Below are 19,394 nucleotides of genomic sequence, written 5' to 3' on the forward strand. Positions count from 1 at the left end.
AGACAAGTAAATATACCAGAGGCAGACAGCATGACTCCTCATAACAGAGACTAGACAGAATATACTTAGTTGAACCCCAACCGTATACCACTGTTGCCTGAATCACACTATAGGGCTAAAAGGATACCACATCCACCATAGTTGCTGGAATCATGCAGGAACTGACATTTAGAAAAGAAAGCACAGTATGGTTCTATAGTTGTCCTGACTCAGTCTTATCCTTACCAGCCTGGTCAGTGTTGAAGGCCACAAGCCTGGTGCTGGATTTGATGTGGTTCCCCTGAGAGGTGAAGGATCCTGCCCGGACATTACTGATCCAGCCCTGGACACAGGGGAAATTCACAGTGCATTAGGGGTAGGTGTGGTGGGACACTGGAGCTATCATTAGGAAGATGACTTAAGCAACTGGCCATCAGATAAAACAAAGGTGATTGCAGTGGCCTAAAAGATGACACTGTCTAACGGTCATTATGAGTAGGCTATTTCTGGCCTCCGCTAATATAATAGAGTAGGGACGAACAGAATTGTTGCTATACTTGACAAGAAAACCATTAGAAGGTTTCAGTTATTGTCTGTTCACTTAAATGCAAGTCTATCCAACTGAGTGGGATCCTAAGCATTCCCTTGACAAGAGAATAGCAGCTCACACTCTTTTAGACACACACTGCTGAAGTGCAATGCCCTTCATTGTCATCCCAAAATAAACTGTGGATAACTTAAATACACAGGCAGAGCACACACACACTGCTTCTCCAAACACCCAAGATTCAGACTAACTGTCATTATCAGGAAGATTCAGACTACCTGTCATTATCAGGAAGATTCAGACTACCTGTCATTATCAGGAAGATTCAGACTAACTGTCATAATCAGGAAGATTCAGACTAACTGTCATAATCAGGAAGATTCAGACTAACTGTCATAATCAGGAAGATTCAGACTAACTGTCATTATCAGGAAGATTCAGACTAACTGTCATTATCAGGAAGATTCAGACTAACTGTCATTATCAGGAAGATTCAGACTAACTGTCATTATCAGGAAGATTCAGACTAACTGTCATTATCAGGAAGATTCAGACTAACTGTCAAAATAAGGAAGATTCAGACTAACTGTCATAATAAGGAAGATTCAGACTAACTGTCATAATAAGAAAGATTCAGACTAACTGTCATAATAAGGAAGATTCAGACTAACTGTCATAATAAGAAAGATTCAGACTAACTGTCATAATAAGAAAGATTCAGACTAACTGTCATAATAAGGAAGATTCAGACTGTCATAATAAGGAAGATTCAGACTGTCATAATAGGGAAGATTCAGACTAACTGTCATAATAAGGAAGATTCAGACTGTCATAATAAGGAAGATTCAGACTAACTGTCATAATAAGGAAGATTCAGACTGTCATAATAAGGAAGATTCAGACTGTCATAATAAGGAAGATTCAGACTAACTGTCATAATAAGGAAGATTCAGACTGTCATAATAAGGAAGATTCAGACTGTCATAATAAGGAAGATTCAGACTGTCATAATAAGGAAGATTCAGACTGTCATAATAAGGAAGATTCAGACTGTCATAATAAGGAAGATTCAGACTGTCATAATAACAGTCTCGCTATACACCAAGTCACTTGGCTCTGTCATAACCTCACATGGTCTCTCCTATCATTGCTATGCAGACGACACACAATTAATCTTCTCCTTTCCCCCTTCTGATGACCAGGTGGCGAATCGCATCTCTGCATGTCTGGCAGACATATCCGTGTGGATGACGGATCACCACCTCAAGCTGAACCTCGGCAAGACGGAGCTGCTCTTCCTCCCGGGAAGGACTGCCCGTTCCATGATCTCGCCATCACGGTTGACAACTCCATTGTGTCCTCCTCCCAGAGCGCTAAGAACCTTGGCGTGATCCTGACAACACCCTGTCGTTCTCAACTAACATCAAGGCGGTGGCCCGTTCCTGTAGGTTCATGCTCTACAACATCCGCAGAGTACGACCCTGCCTCACACAGGAAGCGGCGCAGGTCCTAATCCAGGCACTTGTCATCTCCCGTCTGGATTACTGCAACTCGCTGTTGGCTGGGCTCCCTGCCTGTGCCATTAAACCCCTACAACTCATCCAGAACGCCGCAGCCCGTCTGGTGTTCAACCTTCCCAAGTTCTCTCACGTCACCCCGCTCCTCCGCTCCCTCCACTGGCTTCCAGTTGAAGCTCGCATCCGCTACAAGACCATGGTGCTTGCCTACGGAGCTGTGAGGGGAACGGCACCTCAGTACCTCCAGGCTCTGATCAGGCCCTACACCCAAACAAGGGCACTAACGTTCATCCACCTCTGGCCTGCTCGCCTCCCTACCACTGAGGAAGTACAGTTCCCAGACTCAGCCCAGTCAAAACTGTTCGCTGCTCTGGCCCCCAATGGTGGAACAAACTCCCTCACGACGCCAGGACAGCGGAGTCAATCACCACCTTCCGGAGACACCTGAAACCCCACCTCTTTAAGGAATACCTAGGATAGGATAAGTAATCCCTCTCACCCCCTCCCCTGAAAAGATTTAGATGCACTACTGTTCCACTGGAGGTCATAAGGTGAATGCACCAATTTGTAAGTCGCTCTGGATAAGAGCGTCTGCTAAATGACTTAAATGTAAATGTAAATAAGGAAGATTCAGACTGTCACAATAAGGAAGATTCAGACTGTCATAATAAGGAAGATTCAGACTGTCATAATAAGGAAGATTCAGACTGTCATAATAAGGAAGATTCAGACTGTCATAATAAGGAAGATTCAGACTAACTGTCATAATAAGGAAGATTCAGACTGTCATAATAAGGAAGATTCAGACTGTCATAATAAGGAAGATTCAGACTGTCATAATAAGGAAGAGGGTATCAGAGGGCATGTTGTTACACACACCCTCTGCTGTCCATGTTGAATCAGCAGAATGTTAAGGAAGTGGGAGCGACTCCCTGCGATGCGTATTCTAAAACCTCCTTTCACAACACTAACAACAGGGCATAGGCAGGAGTGCCGTGTGTTTGAATACCACTGCTGCCAAAACCGTTATGGGCTAACCATGTCAGACAACAGGCCTGAACACTGTCGCGGGCTCCGGCAGGGAAGGTACAGAGAGCACTTAGCAGCCCAGACAGTGTCTGACAGCCCAGCAAAACAGCTAGTTTCTCTCTCTCAGGAAAAACACATTACTGCTCCACAGGCAGCCAGGCATAAAGAGAACAAGGTGCCCATTCTCACTCACTCCTTGGAGTTCTCCCTCTCCCTCGCTCCTAACATTTGAGATGGTGCTCTGAGGCAGTAGGTGGTGGTGCTCTGCAAATGGAACTCACTCACACTGTGAGACTGTGTGGAGGTTTGCTACATGGAGAATAAGCATCCAAGTAATGGTATGTTTCATAACCGATGGCATGACACCACTACTGTGTATCTTACTCACAGCCTACAGTCATTGGTTGACAGAGAGGTGCTTTGTTAAATGGCGTAGGGATACGCACTGTATGTACTGTGCACTTTAGAACTCAAATCTGAGCATTGCTGCTACATTGTAGAATGATGACCGGTTACAATGAGAGCAGGAATTCTGATACATTCGAAACAATGTGTCTATTCAGTGATGATGGGCATCACAGCCTGCCTATCTGTAACATCTGACAATCCTGACCAATACGAACCACTGTCAATTTCAAACGTGGAATTTGCATAGATCGCTGAAAGCTAGCTAGATAACAATAACCACATGGTTAACACTGTCACGTTAGCAGCCTTCGCGATTTGTACTTGGTTTTCGTAGACTATTGTTTCTCTACCAACACACTCTTGCGATGCAGCAGCCTTCTGCAGATATGCAGGAAGTTCAATTTCCTCCAAACATTTTCAGACGTTCCCCAAAACACAACTCCATTCCGTCTTCTTCACCGTTGCTAAAAACCAATGCTGGCGAGGCTTTCTTGCAACGCTCATTACTTACATCTTTCTTGGCGATCTTCGGGGTGGTGTTTTTGAATTTGGAAGTCTTGAAACGATTCATTCTAGTCCCCTGAATTAACTTTCGTGCCTTCCGGGTATCTCTGTCTTGTTGATACTATTCGAAAAGAGCGAGCACTCAGCAGCACACTCCTTTTCAGATGACAGTTCTCGAGTTCAGCACTGTCACAACTCGCTGTACTGTGTGAGCGATTCAATCGACGATCGACTCAGACCCCTGTTTAGCTACATCAATGATGATTGACCACGGTAAAATACAAATGTTTCTGTTTTTAATCGTAATTGCCGTGAGTAAGAAGCGGACTACATTGGATACAACTGTTTAAATACTATTCCACAGTTTCTCAAGTACAGATGTTTCAACAGAGTGAAAGTTAGTTTGCGAACATCTTGAAACAAAAAATAGATTTATTGACAGTCAACTCTTCTGCGCATGTCCGTGACACAACTTTACTTGCACATGCGCAGTCCCCGCTGAGTAACAGCAGTAAAGTAATGATGGCGTCCTCAGCAGCTCGCTGCTCCACTCGTTGGATAACAGTTGCTGTGTCCTCTGGTCACCGTCGTGCTTGTCGTGCTCTGGCCCCTTCTTCCAATGGAGGCTCAAGAAGTCTGTCGACTTTTGGAGCACAGAAATTCTGGCCGGGAAGCAATGCAATGCGTGGAGGCACGGGGAATGCGTTGACATTGAGAGGGCTATCAGGTGGGTGCACAGAGACGGCCTAACTAGCCAGCTAGGCTAGCTTGATGCTAGCGTTTCTCGTAGTTTCCATTCACCTTTTTGGACACAACTGACAGTCTCCAACAACAAAATTGACACCACGGTAACATTCCTAACGATACAACTGAAAGACAGACTAACCTTCGCTCAGCCCATAGCTGGCTAGCTAACTAGCTAGTAGTTAGCTTATACGCATTCAAATTGCTGGAGGTGTTTGGTACTGTAGCAAGCCTGCAGCTCCATAGCCATTACAAGGAAAGTAATGTCAGGTCACAGCACTGATGATCTTGAACGGACTGTCAGTAATAGCTACTGAACTGTACAGTCGAACATTGCGTTGAACTAGCTGTATCTGCATGATCCCTGATTAGCTAGCTATATATGCCAACTGACGTTTGCTAGAAGTGTATTGGACCAAGAGTTGATCATCACAGACAGTAGCTAACTATGTATTTGATTGAGTCCTCAGATATATCGAGCCCTGCTTAGTGTTATAGATGAATTGTGAGTGTACAGGTCTGTAGCTACCTTGGAAATAGATGACAACAATTATAATCCAGTCATGTTGCCAGGTGTAATCTACTCACAAGCCCGTTCTTGGTAGTTCCAGGTGTTAAATCTCCCCATGTCATCTGCACACTGTCCTTCCACACAAGTGCCCCAGCCTCCAACAAACAGGACTTCTACACGGTGTTGGAGGTACCACGCACTGCCACCCAGAAAGAGATCAAGAAAGCGTATTATCAGGTGTGTGTGTGATCACTTTCTGTGTAGTGTTGACTTGCTGTATTGATCCTTAGCTGTCACCAATCACCACAGTGGTTGAAAGATTACTTTTGTTGCTGTCCCTCTTCAGATGGCTAAGAAGTATCACCCTGACACCAACAAGGAAGACCCTAAGGCCAAGGAGAAATTTGCTCAGCTGGCTGAAGCTTATGAGGTTTGGCTGACCTTCTTCAAAATGGGCTTCCCCTTTTAAGAAACTAAAATTAGATTAAAGGATAGCAATATTTCTGTGACTTGTGTAGCTGATGTGGAATCACTAGTTCGTTACTTTCCTAACCGGTTTCTTGGTACTATTTGATGTCACTCTGGAAGAAAGTGTCAGTTAATCAAGTAAACAAAACATCAGAACCACTTGACTCAATGAAGGAACTGCCTGGTCTTATTGGAGAACAGTGCATCTTACTTCCTGCTTTGTCCTCCCCCAGGTGCTGAGTGACGAGGTGAAGAGGAAGCAGTATGACACGTACGGGGTGGCAGGGTTCGACGCCAGCCAGGCGGGCGGTGGTGGACACCAGCAGTACTGGAGCGGACAGGCCAACAGCGTGGACCCAGAGGAACTGTTCCGCAAGATCTTTGGGGAGTTCTCTGGAAGCCGTGGCTTCGGCGACTTCAATGCCGTATTTGATCAGCCCCAGGAGGTATGTAGTTGGGATGCCATACTGCTTTTAGAACCAAGGGGTTTGGAGAAGGGGTTACGATTAGCCTAATCCCAGATCTGCTTGTGCTGTCTGTGCATGACAACCACCATATGAGTTGGCTATACAGCACAAACAGAAGTTTTGACTGCTCATTCAAGTCAATGTTCAGTGAGGTCATATTGAGTGAGCCCATGCCAGGAAGTAAAAGCAGGAAGCAATTACTTTTTTAGGAGTGTAAACTTTTTGTAAAAGACATCCAATATGAATCTCTTGTCCCTCCTTTCCTCCCAGTTTATCATGGAGCTGACGTTCACCCAAGCTGCCAAGGGGGTCAACAAAGAGATGGCGTTCAACACTGAGGCCAGCTGCCAGCGATGTGATGGCAAAGGGAGCGAGCCTGGCACCAAGGTTGTGCACTGCCACTACTGCAACGGCTCTGGCATGGTAGGTGACATGATGTGTGGCGTGAAGTGTTCGTGTCTCACGTGCTTGTCTCACGTGCTTGTGTGTTTTGCCCTGTACAGGAGACTGTGAACACGGGCCCCTTTGTGATGCGGTCGACATGCCGTCGGTGTAATGGGAAAGGCACTGTGATCTCCACCCCATGTAACTCCTGTCACGGGACCGGACAGACCAGACAGAAAAAGACAGTAATGGTCCCTGTCCCAGCAGGTGAGACACACCCACACACTGACTCTCACTCCTATACCTACCCAGTCTTATCTGGAATCTTTCAAAACAATACTTGATCTAAACGTAGTATGCATTTTACAATGTGCACCCACAGAGAGACCCAGGAGCAGCCTTCTCATCCTGAATCTCTTCCTTTTCTCATTTTTAAAATTCAACCTTTATTTAACTAGGCAAGTCAGTTAAGAACAAATTCTTATTTACAATGATGGCCTACAGTGGGTTATCAAATCAAAGTTTGTCACGTGCGCCAAATACTACCGGTGTTGTAGACCTTACAGTTAAATGCTCACTTACAGGCTCTAACCAACAATGCAAAAAAGGTATTAGGTGAACAATAGGTAAATAAAGAAATAAAAATAACAGTAGCGAGGCTATATACAGTAGCGAGGCTATATACAGTAGCGAGGCTGTCAGAACGACAGATTTTTACCTTGTCAGCTTGGGGATTCGGTCCAGCCAACGTTTGGTTACTGGCCCAAAGCGCTAACCACTAGGCTACCTGCCACCCCATAATTCTCTTCTAAAACTGTTTTTTTTTTATTTTTTTCAATTTAAAGTTTTATTAAGTTCTTGTTTTTCAATCAACCAACAAAACACATTCCACATTCACAGATGTGACAGGCTTTAAAAAAATAAAAAGTCAAAAAATAATAATACATTTGAAAAAATTAAAATACAATTAAAATGAATGATAAAGTCAAATAAAAGCATTTATTTTTCTTAATCTATATATTTTCCTTGGTACCTGTATATACATACATACATACATACATACATACATACATACACATATACATACACACACACATACGCACACGTACTCAAAAACTAAATTAAAATAAAAACACACACACAAAAAAAAACCATACCACTTGCAGCAGCACTATCAAGGTTCTTATCAGCTATTTCAAGCATTCGCTGAGACGATGGGCCAATAATTCGTTTTTAGGTTTTACAGTACCTTACACAAAATGTATCTGCGCATTTCCCTAGTCACCCCGTTCACTCTGTCCAGTTTGAAATATAGTTGAATAGTGGGGACCAGAGTCTATCAAACTTGGGCTGTCTCTTGTGGAGGTCATAAGTGAGCTTTTCAAGAGGAAGGAAGTCAACAATCTGGTCAATACACATTTTAAATGTAGGGGGGGTATTAGAGGCCCACAATAGAAGAATACATTTCTTAGCAAAGTATGTAATAGTCATAAGCAAATTTTCTCTGTCAGGATCAAGAACAAAGTCCTGCTGGGCATTAAGAAGATAGATACATGGGGTCATATCAAACTGTACCTCTAGTATTTTCTGTGCAGCGGTATGTACAGAATCTGGCAATCTCCCTACAGCTCCAAAATAAATGCATATAGGTTCCGCATTCAGAGGTACATCTTTTACAGTTAGGAGACATATCTGTTTTCATTCTATGGAGTCTCAAAGGAGTATAATAAAATTTGTACAAAAATTTGTAATTAGATTCTTTCGTTTTTACACTGGTAGAGGAGCAGTATACCTTGTCGCAAACCTCCGCCCATAACTCATCACTAATAGTCAGACCAAGGTCCTTTTCCCAGATTATTTTCAAAGGAGTAAAGGAGGAGCTTCCTTTCTCAGAAAGGAGTCTATAGATGCAAGATATTTTGCCTTTAATGGATTGTGCTGTGACAAGAAGGGTTTCAACTTCGTTCAACTGAGTTCTAAACCTCCTCTTGGAGGTAAATGAGGAAATTACATGTCTAATTTGAAGATATTTTAAAAAAAAATGGGATCTTGGCACGTCAAATTCACTGCAGAGCTCTTGAAAGGATTTCAGTGTAGTGGTTTTCTGATGAAATAGGTCTGAAAAGGTCCTGATTCCTAGAGTATGCCAAAGATTAAAGTTGGCATCCCTCAGGGCTTTTGGCAAGTCTGGGTTGCCTACTATAGGCGAGTGAGAACATATTTGGGAGGAAATGCCCAGGTATTTCTTACAGTCCCTCCACGCTAGTAGGGTGCTGTAAATCACAAAGGATTTGGCTATGTTGCCCACTTCACTAAAGTTATTAATGAATATAATTGAGCTTAAGGGCAATGAACCACAGGATTGGGCTTCTATCTGAATCCACGTTGACTCTTGTCTGTTTGTGATCCATGTTAGCATGTTGCGGATTTGGGCAGACCAGTAGTACAATTGAAGGGAGGGAAGGGCAAGGCCACCTTTAGATTCGGGTTTTGATAAAGTGGAAAACTTGATCCTAGGTTTTTTATTGCCCCATATAAATTTGGTGATGCTTTGGTTAGTTGTTTTGAAGAAGGAAACTGGGAGATAGCATGGGAGCATCTGAAATAAGTAGTTCAGTCTAGGGAGGACGTTCATACGGATTACATTAATTCTTCCTACTAAGCTAATTGGGAGGGAGATCCATGTTTGGAGATTGTTCTTGATTCGATCCAGGAGTGGAAGATAATTTTCCTTAAAAAGGCTATTCAGATCTGGTGTTATGAAGATCCCGAGGTATTGAAACCCCTGTGTTTTCCATTGGAAAGGACAAAGTGTCTTCATAGAGCTGGTGAGTGTAATATTGAGAGGGCAGACAGTGGATTTGTTAAAATTGATCTTATAACCTGAGAACTTGCCATACTGGGCAATTGTGTCTAAAATGAGAGGGAGGGATTTCTCAGGGTTGGATATGTAGAGCAAGACATCATCCGCGTAAAGCGAAATCTTGTGCTGCAGGCCACCTGCAGAAACACCCATAATACTTGGATTGCTCCTTATCAGCTCTGCCAGAGGCTCCGCCCCCAACAAGTAGAGCAGCGGGGACAGCGAGCACCCTTGTCTTGTGCCCCGCTCCAGAGGGAATCTGTCAGAGTTCAGTCCATTAGTAGTCACCATGGCATTTGGATGAGAGTATAGTGATTTGATCCATTTAATAAAATTTGGGCCCATATTGAACTTTTCTAAGACTGAAAACAGAAAGCTCCACTCCATCCTGTCAAACGCCTTCTCAGCATCCAGTGAAGCCAGCAGGACAGGGGTCTTTTGTGCGTTTACTTGATCAATAATATCAAAAAGACGGCGAATGTTATCAGAAGAGTATCTGTCTCTAATAAATCCAGTTTGGTCCGCTTTTATTATTTTGGGAAGAAGAGTGTTTAGTCTTATGGCGAGCAATTTGGTAATTATTTTATAGTCGAAATCCAACAAGCTTATGGGCCGGAAGGACGAGCAGGATAGGGGTCCTTGTCCTTTTTAGCAACACTGTAATGCGAGCTGTGTGCATTGAGTCTGGGAGAACTCCGTTTTTGCAAAAATCCTTCAGCATTGGCATGAAGATAGGGCTGAGCTGGGGCCAAAAAGCTTTATAGAACTCTCTGGGGAATCCATCTGGGCCTGGGGACTTATTACGTGGCATGGAGGTAATTGCCTCCAGGATCTCCTCAGGAGTGAAGGGGGAGTTGAGATCTTCCTGGTCGGTCTCTGATAGTTTAGGTAGCGAGATTCCCTCTAGGAAAGATTGGATTTCTGCCTCCGTGTGTTTTCTCTCAGAGGTATATAGTTTGCAGTAAAAATCATGAAAAGTTAAATTGATCTTTTTTGGGTCATATGTGACCTCGTCCTCTGCTGTTCGGATAGCCATGATTGTACGCTCTGACTGCTCCTTTTTTAATTGGTAAGCGAGCAATCTACTGGGCCTATTGCTATACTCATGGTATTTCTGTTTAGTAAAGAAAGCTTTTTTTTTTTTATCTCCCGAGTGTAGTCCAAATTCAGTTTGGCTTTGGCTGCTTTAAGATGACTCCAGGAAGTGCTGTCTAGGGATTGTTTATGTATTTTTTCACAGCATTCCAGCTCCCTCTCAAGATCTAGCCTGTGTGCTTCCATTGCTTTTTTCTTAGAGGAAGCATATGCAATTAGATGACCTCTTAGTGTGGCTTTAGCAGCGTCCCACATTGTGGCCGGAGAAACAGGGGAATCTTTATTGTCTTGTGTGTAGTTGTCTATCCATGTAGTTACTAATGTATGGAACTCATCATTTGATAGCATGGAGGTGTTGAATTTCCAGCTCTTTGACCTCGGGATGTTTTTGCAGAGGTCAAAGCGGAGGTGGACAAAGGCGTGATCTGAAAGTGCTATGGGTCCGATCGTACAAGTGGCTGAATTTATGAAACTCTTTGGGATAAAAATGTAATCTATACGGGAGTAGGTGTTATGGACATTAGAGTAGTATGTATAGTCCATAGATGAGCTATTATTCTCTCTCCAGATATCTATCAGCCCCATCTCTTTAGTAAGAGAGTTCAACATCTTTGCAGATCTAGGATTTGTGGTGGGGACTTGAGATGATTTGTCTAGGGTTGGGTTAAGGGTACAATTAAAATCTCCGGCCACCACACCAAAGGAGACACAATGCTCATTGAACAGGGTTATAATTTTTGACATGAAGGCAGGAGTATCTGTGTTAGGGGCGTATATGTTTAATATAGTAATTGGTTGACCATATAGTGACCCAGTTATCAAAATAAATCTCCCCTCCGGATCAGATATGTTTTTGTCTATTATGAATGGAACATTTTTATGGATAAGTATGGCTGTGCCTCTACTGTTTGATTTTGAAAGATGAGAAATACACCTGTACCACCCAAGCTCTGCGGAGTTTGGCATGTTCAGCATCGCAGAGGTGTGTCTCTTGTAATAGCGCAATGTCTGCTTTTTCCTTTTTTAGAGCACATAGTATATTTTTCCGTTTTATTGCATGCCCTAGACCATGGCAGTTCCATGTCAATAGATTTAAGGTACTAGTCATCGTCATCGAGCATTAATCGAACTGTAGTGCAAGTCATCGCTGGGTAAAAGTGGATAGTAATTACAGCTGCGTTCACATAAAAGGAAAATAAATGGTGTACATAAAATAATAGTCTCTGAACACCCCAGCCGAGTTCCCAAACAACTCGACACATCCCGTTGGATCTATTACCCCCCCGCTCAGTCTCAATTCTGTGTTCCGAATAAAACAAAAACCGGGAACAGTTAGCAACGCACAACGTCTCCCTCTCCCCACCAAAGAAATGCCTCATCCTCTCCACCCCGCATTGAGTAAATAACACAGTTGCCCTCGTCCAGACCTCAGTAAAAGAGGGGAGAAAAATAAAATCAATAGCCCAGCCTACATATACCTCCCCCAAGGGACATAGGGAACCCCAGGTAATAGTAGCAACAACAACAAAAAAAACAGGGAAATAAAAGTAGGCTGAAACATTAGTAGGCCTAGGTTAGGCTATACAGCCCATCCCTCTCAGTTAAAGGAAAATAAATATAAATTGGACGGCTGTAATGACATTTAGGGGGTGGGTCTCTGGATATCGGCTATATGTCGTCTTACCTCCTTTAGTAATGGCATTAATCGCATTTAGTCATTGGTCTGTTTCTCATTGGCCAGGATTGTCTTTCGAAAAACGTTTTGCCTCTTCGGGAGTTTTGAAGTGTCGCAAGGCTCCTTGGTGAAGAATCCTGAGCTCGTTTGGGTATTTGAATCCCCTGAAGATGCCTCGGTCAATGGAGTATTTCTTCACTTCGTCAAATTTTCGGCGTATTCCAGCTGACAGGTCCTGGTGTAAAGCGAGTTTGGCGTTTCCCACTGTGATGGTGTTGTTTTTCGCCGCCTGTAGGACTCGTTCCTTGTCGGTGAATCTCAGGAAACGTATGGTGATTGGGCGCGGTGGTTGTCTGGCTGCTGGTGGGGGCCTCAGTGCTCGGTGAGCTCTCTCGAGTTCTATGGGCCTGTCGGTGGGCAGGTGGAGCCACTCGGGAAGTTTGTCTTGCAGGTAGCGGATCAGTGGCATGTTTCCCTCTTCTTTTTCGCCCAGATTGAATAGAACACAATTATTCCTTCGCACCCTGTTTTCCAGGTCCTCTGTTTTCTCTTCCAGATGCTCGATTTTCTTTTTAGCATATGCTATTGTTTCCATGGCATCTGTCAATAAGTTTTCCATGGATATGATTCGCCCCTCTGCCTCGTCCAGGCGCCCCGCGTTTATGGTTATCTTGTTGTTGATGTCAGGCAATGCGTTTTCCAGGATTGTCACCTTGCCCCCTATCGCACTGAGCTGAGAGTTAATGGCATCTAATTTGGTGTTTAGTTCTGTACGTTGGGATCTCAACTCAGAGAGGATGTCTTCGACAGAGTGCGAGGTTGGCATTCGTTGTGCCTCGTGGGGGAGCGGGTTCTCTTGCTCCTGGCTAATGGCGCTAGTTTTTTCTGAAGCTAGCTTCTTCTTGCCTTTGAGCCATGCTTTTTCCGTCGCTAAAATACTCGAGTCCGGGTAAAAAATATCACCTGTGCGGAGTGTTGCCCATTTGTAGCCGCCATGACTTTTTCTTACTAAAGCTAAATGAGTGTGAACTTGGAATGGAGGTAAGATTAGGAATTGGAAACTACTTGTGCGGAGCTCTTAGTTCACGCGGCCATCTCGTTCAAGGGTCACGTGATCCCACTCTAAAACTGTTTTAAACGTTTATAAAACGCTATAATGCTGATGAAGCACTTTCTATGTTTAAACGTGAGCGACTTTAATGTGAGCGGGTTAAAGCGTGAGCGACTTTAACGTGAGCGGGTTAAACGTGAGCGACTTTAACGTGAGCGGGTTAAACGTGAGCGGGTTTAACGTGAGCGGGTTTAACGTGTGTGAGCGGGTTTAATGTGAGTGGGTCAGAGACGTAATCTGAGGGCTACTGATCCCGTCTTTGAGCGGGTTTAACGTGAGCGGGTTAAACGTGAGTGGGTCAGAGATGTAATCTCGTCCCAGACGTCCTGATATTTTCAAACCTGTTTGATTTTATCGGCACAAAATCTGCAATGCTCTTCTAGTGTGAGATGTACAACGACAGGTTTTGAGAACGGTGTTCAGCAATAGCCAATGAGAGGTCTCCAGAGAAGATGCCAGTAAGATGATGGCGTCACCCAGAATGTGTACTCCCGAGCAGGAGCAATAACAACTACTAATATGCCTTTGTACTTGCCTTTAACCAAAGCCAAAGTGTCAAATCGTTAGATATTTCAACTAGGTGTGAATGTCTGACTGAAAACGTTTGAGGCTGATTTGTTCTAGCTATACAATCTAATTGCATCATTGTTTTCATGAGACAGCATGTCTGTATGGAGAATCCTTACGACCAAGTGAAGAATCGTGTAGTGTGTGACCCTGTACTGTGCCACATCGTGTAGTGTGTGACCCTGTACTGTGCCACATCGTGTGACCCTGTACCGTGCCACATAGTGTAGTGTGTGACCCTGTACTGTGCCACATCGTGTAGTGCGTGACCCTGTACCGTGCCACATCGTGTAGTGCGTGACCCTGTACCGTGCCACATCGTGTAGTGCGTGACCCTGTACCGTGCCACATCGTGTAGTGCGTGACCCTGTACCGTGCCACATCGTGTAGTGCGTGACCCTGTACCGTGCCACATCGTGTAGTGTGTGACCCTGTACCGTGCCACATCGTGTAGTGTGTGACCCTGTACCGTGCCACATCGTGTAGTGTGTGACCCTGTACCGTGCCACATCGTGTAGTGTGTGACCCTGTACCGTGCCACATCGTGTAGTGTGTGACCCTGTACCGTGCCACATCGTGTAGTGTGTGACCCTGTACCGTGCCACATCGTGTAGTGTGTGACCCTGTACCGTGCCACATCGTGTAGTGTGTGACCCTGTACCGTGCCACATCGTGTAGTGTGTGACCCTGTACTGTACCACATCGTGTAGTGCGCACCACTACGTTGGCAAGACAAAAAGGTTGACTGGCTGTGTTGTCTCTTTGCAGGTGTTGAGGACGGTCAGACGGTCAGGATGCCTGTGGGGAAGAAGGAGGTGTTCATCACGTTTCGGGTCCAGAAGAGTCCAGTGTTCAGACGGGACGGCGCAGACATCCACTCTGACGTGCTGATCTCTGTGGCTCAGGCTGTACTGGGGGGCACGGCCCGGGCACAGGGCCTCTACGAGACAGTCAACCTCTCGGTGAGAGACACACGGACAGACCAACCTTTCTGTGACACACCTACATACATAAGTGATGGATCGATGGCCAGTAACTAACTGTGATTGTGAATGCTCTTGTAGATCCCTGCTGGGATCCAAACAGACCAGAGGATCCTCCTCTCTGGGAAGGGCATCGCACGGATCAGTGGCTATGGTTACGGAGATCACTACGTCCACGTCAAAGTCCGAGTCCCCAAGTAAGTTACTGCACAATACACCTTTAGATACCATCTAAGTGATGGATCGATGGTTAGTAACTAACTGTGAATGCTCTTTAGATACCCTGCTGGGATCCAAATTACCACAGGATCCACATTTGGGATACCATCTCGGATCAGTGGTTATGGTTACAAGATCACTTTAGATACCATCTCTGTAGTCCCCAAGTAAGTTACTGCACAATACACCTTTAGATACCATCTCTGTAGTAAATTACTCACAATACACCTTTAGATACCATCTCTGTAGTAAGTTATTCACAATACACCTTTAGATACCATCTCTGTAGTAAATTACTCACAATACACCTTTAGATACCATCTCTGTAGTAAATTACTCACAATACACCTTTAGATACCATCTCTGTAGTAAGTTACTCACAATACACCTTTAGATACCATATCTGTAGTAAATTACTCACAATACACCTTTAGATACCATCTCTGTAGTAAATTACTCACAATACACCTTTAGATACCATCTCTGTAGTAAATTACTCACAATACACCTTTAGATACCATCTCTGTAGTAAATTACTCACAATACACCTTTAGATACCATCTCTGTAGTAAATTACTGACAAATGATAGATGCTCATTCCTCACGGTCTCCACTATTGTGTGTGAGCAGGATCCTGACAGACAGACAGAAAGCTCTGCTCATGAGCTATGCAGAGGATGAGACTGAAGTGGAGGGGACAGTCAATGGTGTCACAAGCACCACTGCAGGTAGTTGCACACACACAACACACTGTTTCTGCGCTAGGTTCCTACACACTGACTGCACACTTACCTGCTCCCCTTCATTTGGTTTACAATTAGTTGAGGTCCCAGCTCTGCTCATGAAAGCTGACAATGCTAAAATGAGTAAAATCTTGGCTCACACAGTACATGTTTCTGACCAGGTGGGGGCAGTGGTAAGCAGCCTGAGGCAGGGCAGGACAGGCAAGAGGAGGTAGGAGAGAGCAAGCAGGAGCAGGGCTTCTTCACCAAGTTAAAACAATTGTTTAGTTCCACCTGACAGTCACAAACCAGGTAGGACACTTTAGTGATGTCTTCACCTGACTGTCACAAACCAGGAAGGACACTCTAGTCATGATGTTGCCTTTGCCACTTGTGCACATGCATATCATTTACATTTAAGTCATTTAGCAGACGCTCTTATCCAGAGCGACTTACAATATGTGGGATAAACTGTTTCTGGAACACACTGGTTCGTGGCACACCGTTTGTCAGTCAGCTGGTTTGTGACTGTCCTCTGTATAAAGTTGCATGCATACATACACTACATACATACTAAAGTATGTGGACACCCCTTCAAATTAGTTGATTCGGCTATTTGAGACACCCGTTGCTGACAGATGTATAAAATCGAGCACACAGCCATGCAATCTTCATAGACAACATTGGCAGTAGACAGACTGGCCTTACTGAAGAGCTCAGGGACTTTCAACGTGGCACCGTCATAGGATGCCACATATCCAACAGGTCAGTTTGTAAAATTTCTGCCCTACTAGAGCTACCCCGGTCAACTGTAAGTGCTGTTATTATGAAGTGGAAACGTCAAGGAGCAACAACTGCTCAGCCGCGAAGTGGTAGGCCACATAAGCTTGTCTGTCCTCTGTTGCAACACTCACTACTAGTTCCAAACTGCCTCTAGAAGCAACGTCAGCACAAGAACTGTTCATCGGGAGCTTCCTGAAAAGGGTTTCCATGGCCGAGCAGACAAGCCTAAGATCACCACACAAGCAATGCCAAGCGTCAGCTGGAGTGGCGTAAAGCTTGCCACCATTGGACTCTGGAGCAGTGGAAACGCGTTCTCTGGAGTGATGAGTCACACTTCACCATCTGGCAGTCCAATGGACGAATCTGGATTTGGCGGATGCCAGGAGAACACTCCCTACCCAAATGCATAGTGCCAACTGTAAAGTCTGGTGGAGGAGGAATTATGGGGCTGTTTTTGATGGTTCAGGCTAGACCCCTGAGTTTCTGTGAAGGGAAATGTTAACGCTACCGCATGCAATGACATTCTAGACCATTCTGTGCTTCCAACTTTGTGGCAACAGTTTGGGGAAGGCCCTTTCCTGTTTCAGCATGACAATGCCCCTGTGCACAAAGCAAGGTCCATACAGAAATGGTTTGTTGAGATCGGTGTGGAAGAACTTGACTGGCCTGCATAGAGCCCTGACCTCAACTCCATCAAACACCTATGAGATGAATTAGAAAGCTGACTGTGAGCCTGGCCTAATCGCCCATCATCAGTACCTGACCTCACTAATGCTCTTATGGCTGAAAGTCCCTGTAGAAATGTTCCAAAATCTAATGGAAAGCCTTCCCAGACAAGTGGAGGCTGTTATAGCAGCAAAGGGGGACCAACTCCATATTAATGCCCATGATTTTGGAATGAGATTTTTCGACAAGCAGGAGTCCACGTACTTCTGGTCATGTAGTGTACATGCATACACACAATTGTTTAACCATATAAATATATTTACTAGAAAAGACATCCCAATTCAAATCAATGTTTTGCTGTCACTTTCAATGGGTGGAGGGACAGTAGTTTGTCATATGCTGGTTTTGAAAACACATGCAGTAATTCTGTTTTTTTTTTATACTGAAAGGTAAAAGGTCCACTGGGAACTGAGGCGAGTGTCCGAGGGTAGAGAGATGATGCCCTAAGAAGACAGCCGCAAGGAGAGACCAGATATGGGGACAGGTGGTGGGAGAGTGTTGGAGGGATGATGTCTACTGTATCCTACTCTGGCACTGGACAAGACCGGTTACCCCAGATCTACCTTCACAGATCTCCTTTCATCCTTGATCAGTTCCATAGCAGTGGAAGACAATGGACTGAAACAGAATGTGGTCCTAACTCATACCTGCTGCCTAAAACCCAAATCCAAGAGGAAATATGCTCTGGAAGTACCAGGAAGTGACTGCCCCTTAGGCTTGTAGTTTTTTGGATGGTGTTAAATGTGCAAAAATGTTGCGCAATGGTCTTCCAACATATCATAAAAGGCATCGGGCAGAAGTACATTCATCCACAAATATAATTCTACATCTTAAATGACCACATGTTCAAAAGATTGGGGTATGTGATCCGTACGTAAAGTGAACGGGGCGGCAAATTTAACAGGGTATTCCATAGATTTTCCTAATGTTCCTGTCCATCAGATTCCTAACCGTGTGATAGCAGCGCAGTCAGTCAAGGTATGGTCTGTCTGCTGTCTTTGAGGAATGCACTGTTGCCAGTGATGGCTAAAAACATGGATATACAAAACATTAGACACCTCCATAATATTGAGTTGCACCCCCTTTTTCCCTCAGAACAGCCTCAATTCATCAGGGAATGGACTCTACAATGTGTCATGCGTTCCATAGAGATGCTGGCCCATGTTGACTCCAATGCTTCCCACAGTTGTGTGAAGTTGGCTGGATGTCCTTTGGGTGGTGGATCATTCTTGATACACACAGGAAACTGGAAAAACCCAGCAACACTGCAGTTTGTGACACTCAAACTGGTGCGCCTGGTACCTACTATCATACCCTGTTCAAAGGCATTTCAATCTTTTGTCTTGCTCATTCACTCTGAATGGGTCACACACACAATACAAGTTTGTGGTCTCAAAGCTTAAACTTCCTCCTTTAACCTGTCTCCTCCCCTTCATCTACACTGATTGAAGTGTCATTAATAAGGGATCATAGCTTTCACCTGGTCAGTCTGTCATGGAAAGAAGTTATTCCTAATGGTTTGTACACTTAGGGTATAAGAATAGAAAATCCATTTGATTTAAAAGGCCTGTGCTGCAATAAGGAGCTTTGTTATGGTTGAGATCCTCCTGATTTCTTAATGTGTAATAAGTTCTGTAAAGTTAACTCTGCTTCCTATCTAGCTAGCCACTGCAATGAGTTGTACCAACCTAGTAACAGCATTAGTACTGTCAAACAGCTATGGTGAGATAAAGAGGAAGTTGTCTGGCTGATATACCTTTCTGTTACATAAGTGTCATATGTGTGGAGATGCATTTGGGTCTAAGAACCCAGTCATCCAGGATGGGCATGACTCAAACCAGTTGGATCAGATGTGGCTGGACCTCTTCCCTCCTACTCTGCTCCTCGTCAACCCTTTCTCTCTTGATGAATCTGAGAATTCACTCAAAGCAGCACACTTTCATGTACCTCCATTCTGCCTCGTTATTTGTAAATACAGAGCTGTTGATATTGCAATCATACCAATGTGTCATGTTAGAGAAGTAAATAACATCTATAATTAAAGTGAAATCTAAATGAATTGTTAATGTCTTATTGCTGCCAGATGTGAACA

At 44.3% G+C, this 19,394-nt stretch overlaps 2 protein-coding genes across 5 annotated transcripts in view; one reads left to right on the forward strand and one right to left on the reverse strand.

Annotated features, from left to right (window-relative positions):
* Positions 1-4,357, reverse strand: part of coro7 (coronin 7) — a 292,664-nt gene extending 288,307 nt beyond the window's left edge. The window contains exons 1-2 of the mRNA XM_065010595.1: positions 3,992-4,357; positions 226-322 (exon numbers count right to left, since the gene is read on the reverse strand). Of these exons, the coding sequence (XP_064866667.1) occupies positions 226-322; positions 3,992-4,051 (157 nt within the window). The 5' untranslated portion in view covers positions 4,052-4,357. The remainder of the gene's footprint in view (positions 1-225; positions 323-3,991) is intronic.
* A 78-nt stretch (positions 4,358-4,435) lies between these two features.
* Positions 4,436-19,361, forward strand: dnaja3a (DnaJ heat shock protein family (Hsp40) member A3a). 4 transcript variants are annotated; one of them, XM_065010597.1, is made up of 11 exons: positions 4,436-4,711; positions 5,340-5,476; positions 5,586-5,669; positions 5,941-6,153; positions 6,445-6,597; positions 6,678-6,825; positions 14,638-14,831; positions 14,934-15,049; positions 15,702-15,799; positions 15,976-16,105; positions 17,692-19,361. In XM_065010597.1, exons 1-10 carry the CDS (start codon positions 4,504-4,506, stop codon positions 16,089-16,091), a joined length of 1,467 nt encoding a protein of 488 aa, XP_064866669.1. In that variant the 5' UTR covers positions 4,436-4,503; the 3' UTR covers positions 16,092-16,105; positions 17,692-19,361. The 4 variants fall into 4 exon arrangements, with proteins under 4 accessions (XP_064866669.1, XP_064866670.1, XP_064866672.1 ...); XM_065010598.1 differs by having other exon boundaries at positions 4,441-4,711; positions 5,334-5,476; positions 15,976-16,025; XM_065010600.1 differs by having other exon boundaries at positions 4,447-4,711; positions 5,334-5,476.
* The last annotated feature ends 33 nt before the right edge of the window (positions 19,362-19,394 follow it).

The sequence above is a fragment of the Oncorhynchus nerka genome, linkage group LG26, assembly GCF_034236695.1.
Source record: "Oncorhynchus nerka isolate Pitt River linkage group LG26, Oner_Uvic_2.0, whole genome shotgun sequence".
Lineage (NCBI taxonomy): Eukaryota > Metazoa > Chordata > Actinopteri > Salmoniformes > Salmonidae > Oncorhynchus > Oncorhynchus nerka.